Source organism: Salvelinus sp. IW2-2015, linkage group LG15 (assembly GCF_002910315.2).
Source record: "Salvelinus sp. IW2-2015 linkage group LG15, ASM291031v2, whole genome shotgun sequence".
Classification (NCBI taxonomy): domain Eukaryota; kingdom Metazoa; phylum Chordata; class Actinopteri; order Salmoniformes; family Salmonidae; genus Salvelinus; species Salvelinus sp. IW2-2015.
In genome coordinates, this window is record NC_036855.1 from 63975491 (window position 1) to 63983840 (window position 8350).

General features: G+C 42.6%; 1 protein-coding gene across 1 annotated transcript in view; it reads left to right on the forward strand.

Annotated features, from left to right (window-relative positions):
- Positions 1-8350, forward strand: part of mybpc3 (myosin binding protein C3) — a 43295-nt gene that overhangs the window by 14150 nt on the left and 20795 nt on the right. Inside the window, 6 exon segments of the mRNA XM_070447331.1 lie at positions 4004-4121; positions 4307-4323; positions 4325-4356; positions 6212-6271; positions 7529-7558; positions 7837-8006. Of these exon segments, the coding sequence (XP_070303432.1) occupies positions 4004-4121; positions 4307-4323; positions 4325-4356; positions 6212-6271; positions 7529-7558; positions 7837-8006 (427 nt within the window).

The following is an 8350-nucleotide window of genomic DNA, read 5'->3' on the forward strand; positions in this document are numbered from 1 at the left end:
TTGAAATAATAGAACTAACTATGGTGTATCATCATAGTGCACTTCAAAGGTTTTACATCACAATTTACTGCAGAAATCCATGACAAACTGGGCATCTTAAAGGGAATTAATTTCATTCTGACCCATCCTTCCTCTCCAGTCTCAGCATTTGCCAAGAAACCAAAGACTCAGGTGGCAGAGGAAGGGGCAACAGTGGTTTTTGAGACAGAGACAGAGAAGCCTGATGCGAAGGTGAGATGGCAGTGCAACACAAAGGACCTTGTCTCGGACGACAAGTATGTGATCAAGGCAGATGGAAACAAGCACTCACTTACCATCCAAGAAGTCACCAAGGAGGACGGCACTGCCTATGCAGTGATCGCCGGAGGGTCAAAAGTCAAGTTTGACCTAAAGGTGAAGAGAAAGAAGTCATGGAGGAAGTCAAATTGGAATTGAAGGAGAAGTGAAGGAGAGAAGAAAGGTGGGAGTCTATGAGGCTGTAGACCTGTGTCCAGAGCCAACTCACCTAGAGCACAGTGTGAGGAACACCGAGCACAGAGGCCACCAAACCACATAAACATTGTTTGTTGAACACTGAGCACTGTTTGTTGCACTGCTGGTTGTATCACCTCAATCACAGTCTGTTTTAGACAATCATTCAGTATGTTTCATTTCATCAAGCACAGAGCACAGTGTGTACTGTAACATTACCTACATATGTTATCACACAGCAACATTACCCTTTCAGCCTGGCAGTAGGAACTGTGTGTGGTTTGATAAAATGCCTGGGGTCAGAGAGAGAGAGTGGCTGTGGAGAGCTCAGACTTGGAGCAGCTCCAGCCTGTCCAGGGCTGCTGTGATTCACATCAAACCCTCCCTGATGACCTTCACCCTGGCCTGACACAAAACAGATTGTTTCCTCATGAGTAACCACAGCAGCAAGTGCTCAGGATAGATAGTCACAAGAGGCATCTGACAGGAGATAGCACATGGAAACTTGATCCGTTCAAAGTTGATAAATGGAAATATTTGCTAGATAAGCGTAGACAAATGTGTAAAATAGGGACCTTGTAGCAGTGGTAAGGCAGGAAATGTTACAAAGAGCAGGCAGGTTCAGAAGTTGTGCTTTATTTATGTCAATGGTGATCCAGACATTCAATTGACAATATTGACAAAGTAATCACAAAATTGATTATTCCAAACTTCTAATAAACACTTATAATGAAAAAGAGAATGCCTAGAGGCAGGCAAATCTGTCTACTCCAGACTCAGGTTGGGGTATAACAGGCTCATATCAGCCTCCAAAAATGACCGAAACAGGCGATTATAACTGGTAATGTAAATGCATATTCATTCAAAAATCCTTCATTACCTTCAATGTGAATAACAGTCTAAAGCAGACATAATAATCATCAGAACTTATTTAATGCACAATTCACAGTCGAGTCATTCATAATATTGATGTCCTCGCAGGAAGGCCATCTACAACTATTAGAAAGCGCCCGCGCACAAATACATTACAGATAAGCCCACTCAGAGCCATCTACCAAAAGATTGTCTATTATATGACAAGATAGTCGATTGACCGCTCCAACAATGGAAATACATGTCCTTTAAAGATGGAAGGCAGCAGGCAGGCAGGAAGAGGTGAGATCAGGTGGACCATTCTAGCTAATGAGAGGGAAGATACTTGTATATGACAACAGGCTATAGAGATATACTGTATATCTGTGCCATTATAGTCTGTGACTACCTGGGCAGCGCCATTGAGGCTGTCTCCATTTTAAAGTAAGCAATTATCTTCTGCTTCATTGGCTGATTGCTCCCAACTAATAGGAATTCCCATCCAGTTGACTACTTTAAAATGGTTGGAATCCTCAATGGCAATGTCCATGTTAAAACGGTTATATCCATGATAAATCCTCTATCTATCTCTATGACAACAGGACAACTCTGATATAAAGTGGTTTTTTTCAAAGTTGCCGAAATGCCACGTGCATTCACTTATATCAGTGCATTCGTAACAACCTAATATTTTACGGAACTTCTATTCAATCAAATAAGCCTCACGTAGCAAATGAGCAATCCATTTTTTGTTGACCAAATTCAACCTCTCTCAATGACTACTGCACATTTGAACACAGATGGGGAGTGCCATGGACAAACAGCAAACAAACAATTTTTATGGAATCTCTTGCCTTGTGAGTCTTGCAAATGTCCATGTGCATTATAAACATTGTGCCCACTCAGAGGAGAAAGAAATAGTCAATGAAATGCAACAACATATTGTAGGCCTACCAAAACTGAATAAAAATGTGTACAATGTTGCAAAAAACGGTAAGGGAATGACATTTTGTCAACCTAGCGTTACTGTACGTTCATATGTAACATTGATTTAACAAACATGTTGATCAATTTGAGAAAAACAACATCAAGCAATAGGCCTACGGAAACAAAGCACTCTCAAATGTTAAGACATTTTATGAGTTAAGAGAGAGCATGCGCATAGGCCAAGTTTCGCCACCAAAATGTGACCCCTCGAGCATCCCATTGGTTCCTGCATGATGCCCCTCCTCAATCATCTCATTAGTTCCTGCATGAAGCCCCCCCCCCCCCCCCCAAGCATGCCATCTTCCTGCTTTGTTGACACTTTGATATTGTGGATTCCCCGGATTGTCTATGCAATTAAAATGTTGGTCAAAAGGGAATTAAAGTATTATCTGAGTTTTTCTTTGGTTCACCACCAAAGAACATTCAGCCAACTTGTCACAACTGTGGGAAGCATTGAGTCAACATGGGCCTGGGGGGTGTGCAACTCAATATTAGGAAGGTGTTCCTAACGTTTTGTAGACTCAGTGTATATGGCCTACAGTCCAAGGTACACTTAGTCTACTAACTAGAGAAACATTCAGTTCTATGAGTCTCTCATTGTTAACTCTTTGGTTACCAGAGGAAGCCCAGGGTGGAGCAGGGGACCCAGCAGCTTCAGATCCAGCTGCTACAGACACTGAAGCTCCAGTGGAGGCCCAACCCCAGCAGACCCTGCAGCAGCGGACACTACACCAGCAACACCTCAGCCAGGTGCCAATATACAGGCACATGGACACTCCAGGATTTGATGGTTGACCAATGTTTACAGATTGTTTCCACCGATCCTTTGAGCTACTGGATACACGCTTGTGGTGATGTTGTAGGGTCACAATGCATGGAAACGGATACATTGTAATATACTCCACGATAAAAACTTGTGCACTGCGCTTGCCAGTATCACAATTAGCTTTGTATTAGCCTCACAACCTTCCACAGAGCTTCTGTGAAGAAAAAAACACAAAAAAAACAGATGGTTTAACAATCCTCGGTAGTTTACTTTCTCCCAGCTTCTCCCTAGCTCTGTTCTGTTTAACATTTTCCTGTTCCTTTCCCAGAAAGTCAAGCCCCTGACACGAAGACAGACCTCACTGGCCTGTTTACAGAGAAACCCCAGAGTGGGAGGTCGCTGTGGGTGAGTGACACCATTACATTTTAGTCATTTAGCAGACTCTCTCCTCCAGAGCGACTTAGTTAGACACCAGACATTAGGGAACAGTACCCCAGAGATCATAACCATTCATGCAAGCCATTCATAAAGATTTTATGGCCATGTCAAGGCATGTTTCCCTACTGTTGTGTCCAGGTGAGAACATACATTTTGTGGCTAAAGTGAATGCTGCTTCACTGCTGAAGAAGCCCACCATCAAGTGTTTAAGGGAAGTGGATGGACCTGGCTAGCAAGTCTGGAAAGAACCTGCAGCTCAAGGAGCTTTATGATCGTAACTCTAAGGTTAGACCTTTTTCCCATCCATGGGCATGTTACATACTGTTGTCACCAATGTACAGTTCTGAACATCATGATAGGTGGACACTGCAATGAGCTGTTAAAAGTTGTTCAGGAAAGTCCTAGAGATCACCTTGCAAAAGACTTCAGAGGTTTTTATGGTTTTGGCTGACATTATTATTACCAGAGATTTTTGGCCTTTGATTTCAGGTCTACACCTTTGAGATGCAGATCATTGCAGCCAAGCCCAGCTTCGCTGGAGCTTACAGGTGTGAGGTGTCATCCCGGGACAAGTTCGACAGCTGCAACTTTGACCTAACTGTGCATGGTGGGTGCCCTCACACACAGTACAATCCCTAGGGGCAGATTAACAGAAATTACAATTGTTCTTATTTTCTCCTTAGTGCCTTTCCTTGCTAAAGCATACAGTAAATATCAGTTATTTTTTTATAGTACCTGGTATAAAAAATCAATGATAGAGAAGAGATAAGTGATTATTCTATCATGTTTCAGAGGCCCGGGCTGTGGAGGGGTTTTGACATCAGGGCAGCTTTCAGGCGCACGTAAGCTCAAACATTTCTTTTCTTTCTGTGTGTGTGTGTGTCACAAGAGGTTGGTGGCACCTTAATTGGGGAGAACGGGCTCAAGGTAATGGCTAGCGTGGAATAAATGGAATGGTATCAAATACATCAAAACACTGGTTTGATGCCATTCCATTCTCTCTGTTCCAGCCATTATTATGAGCCATCCTCCCCTCAGCAGCCTCTACTGGTTGTGTGTGCGTGTGCGAAAGTAAAAGTATATCAAGTTGTTATTAGCAAGCTGTATCAACAAAACAACACAAATTAACTTTGTACAATGGTATTAACAAAAGCATTTTTCGACACGCCCAAACTAGCAGTCTGTGCATATTGTTGGACGGTTATTTAAATGCTTCTCTTTTTTTGTATACAGTATGTGCCAATACACAATAAGTAAATGGGGTGTAATAGTATCTATACAGTCCTTTGGATATGTGAGAGAAATAACTATCTGGCAATGCCAACTTGTCAGAAGTGGAGCTGCTAAAGAGAGAAGTGGACCATCAGGAAGGTAGTGGCGGGAGGGTGTTTGCTGCAAACACTGGAGCCTCTGATTACCAAAAAGACTTCAGGGAAAGCTTTTCAGTCCCTCTTTTTTCTGCTTTCCTTTTTGGCCAAACAGAGCCAGTTTCTGGGAATATGTAACTTCCTCGCTGGAATTTGAGAAGACAGCCTTGGTGTGAAAGAGACAGGGTTTGACCTAACTCATCTTTTAAAGAGACCACCTTAGATGTTAAATCCACTGGGTCATCCTTTAGCTTGGCAGCTTGAACACTGTCATTGTGTCGACTTTGACAGAACCAGCTTCTGGTTTGGAGGTGAGAGAGAGTACAATAGGCTGGGTTAACAAGCAGCTTAACAGCACACCAACTTTATATGTCACCAAACTCTCTCTCTGATCTACCCTGGGTCTTTATCAAAACAGCGGAGCCAGCTGCACAAACATTGAGCCGACGTAGTGAGTTTTGGTCTTGCCCCTGGTTTGATGTATTGAAAGTGCCAGGATGTGTTAAGACACACAGGCTTTTCTGTGGCACTGGTTCTCCAGGGCTGTCGGATGAGAGATATCACTGGAGGAAGTCACCGCCGTGTGTTGTAATTCTACCACATAAACCACCAGGCCCTCGTTTAATCCTGATCGCTTCAGAGATCAGAGGAAAAAGATAAACACTTCCAGCCGCATATAAAACTGCTGTCCTCTCCCTGAGATCCCTCATCACATTGATCAGTGTGGAATACAATTCCATGGGATTTTGACCAGGTGCTGGCATTCACTTTGAGTGGTTTGTTTTTGTTTGGAAGATTGTTGCTTCTCATGGTTACGCTAGTACAGGGTAAGCATGCCAGAAAAGACAGCCTGTCTGTCTCTTTCCATCTATATTATACTATATTACAGTGCGTACCAAAGTCTCTTTGTTTCTTACCCCTTAAATATCTACCAGCTCCCTGTGTTCCACCTTGAAAAAATGTCAAGACCCTTTCTGCTACTGTCTATCATTGTCCCCCATTATGAAATCGGGAGGGGACTGTGGATTTGTCTCTGTCCGTTCCTTCGTACGTTGTCACATGCGATATCTCAGACAGTACTGGCCTGATTTAAAAAAACGTGGGTGAATGATCATCTTGCCACAGAGATCCGGCATTTACAAAATTACACTGATTCGTCCAAGGCAGGAGCTATAGTAATTAACTGAACATCATTCGTGGGGACAACATGTTTACTGTTGTTTTCAAGGGTGCTGCTCATCTCTTATGGTGATGATGATAACTACACTGTTAAGAATACATTGCTTGATAGGGTACTGACATTGTGTTATTGGCGCTGATATTTCTACAGCAGTATGGATGGAAGCGAGGAAGCAGGAGAGTTGGACTTCAGTGCCTTGTTGAAGAAAAGGTGAGTAACATCATTATTTTCCAAATCAGTAAGCTTGTTTCTCTTGGGCATGTTATCTCATTGTGTCCATCTCTCTTTGTCACCCCCCCCCCCCCCCCTCTGTTTCTTCACTGGATTTCACTATACAGAGAGTAAGTGACTACTACTAGTTTACCCAACAGATTGGATTTATGGACATGATTTCCCAGATACTTTATCACTAACCTGAATTCAGGTCAGTCTTGCTGCCTACTCACAATGCATCTTGAGTCCTCCTGCTGATCTCATACTGGTCCCAGACTACTTCTGCCTAGCACACTCACACCCTCATGCCCTGCAGAAGACTCTGTCACTTCTACCAACAAGCTAGAACACATAGAGCAGTACACTATAGAAAAAAGGTCCAAAACTGTTCTTTTGGCTGTCCCCATAGGAGAACCCTTTGGGTCCAGTCCAGGTAAAACCCTTTTGGATTCCATGTAGAACCCTCTGTGGAAAGGGTTATACATGGAACCCAAAAGGGTTCTCCCTGGAACCAAATAGGGTTCTGAAATGGGTTCTCTTATGGGGACAGCCAAAGGACCCTTTTAGGTTCTAGATAGCAAWWWWWWTTCTGAGAGTGCAGGAGATTTAGCACACATCTGAATGCACTAGAAGCTTTCACAACACTTTGTGGTCTACACCTGTTTCTTCCCTGTGAGTGTCACTGCATCATCACAATGAGTCATCACTGACTYTCAAGACCTACCTTCCATATCCAGTCACGACTCCACCTGTTTTAATGGTTTATTTATTTATTTAATGGTTTATTTTAGCCCCCATCACACACAGACATTGTTCCATCTCACTCAATCCCTTAATGTCAAMCCCATCTCCTAGTCTAGTGGATTTCATGCCCTGGCATTTACCTTGATGTCATGTATTGACCTATACTGGCAAACACATTGTTTTAGGATCTCTTGTTTATGTGAATGTTTTTTTCAAAATTCATAATGCAGTAAAAATTATTCTGATTTGATGTTCTGTATAATTCAGATTAATCAGAATTTATTTTCAATATTTTACAATAGCTATGGCACTTTTCTGCATGTCTGCAGACCATTGCAGCAGAAATTATATTTGTTGTAGTTGTTGCGCTTGTTTGCGGTCTTCATGGGTGGGTTCTAGGGTGCTATAATTCGATTTTGGGTACTGCAATGTATATTTGATGTGTGTATTAATCTGTTTGGTTTGTCTTGTCATGCATGTCGCTTGGGTTCTGCTTCGGAATGAGTGCAGCAGTTGTTTTAAAGGTTCACCAGGTCATCGGTAAGAAACAATTGTTGTCGATGTAATAATATGCTATCTGATTGTTATGTGAAGACTGCAATGAGTTTTGAGTGAAACCTGAATGCAAATTTGACTTATAAAATTGTAATGGAAAATGGAAAAAAAATTATAATGAAGAAAATGTATAAGTAGGCCTATTGAGCATGAGTAGACCTAACTGTTACTGTGCATGGTCAGTAATGTAGCCTWWTGATAATGCTAAGTGTGGCTTCAGACAGTGGCTTACCTTGTCCCCTTGTGTCATCTTTCTGTGCCAGTGCCTCTAAGTCCCAGGTCAAAAGTSAGCCTGATGAGGATGTATGGGAAATCCTCCAGAAGGCTCCAGCCAGTGAGTATGAGAAGATTGCCTTCCAGTATGGCATCACAGACCTGCGTGGGATGTTGAAGAGGCTGAAGAAGATGAAGAAGGAGGAAAAGAAGAGTGAAGGTTGGTATCTCTATCTTTGTGAAACCAACACTTATCCTTCAGCTAATACATTATGCATCCTGAGACTGAACCCGACCTAAAATGGACACCGCAAATACCCATTTAGGTACTCATCCCTTCAGTCATCCCTCCATGGAAGCCTCCATTGTAGAAGCTAGCTACTATATCTGTATTTACAGCTAAATGTTACCTCTGCAGCACAGGAGGCTGCTGAGGGGAGGACGGCCCATAATAATGGCCAGAACGGAGTGAATTGAATGGCATCAAGCATGGAAGCTATGTGTTTGATGTAGTTGATACCATTCCACTTACTCCGCTCCAGCCATTACCACAAGCCCGTCCTC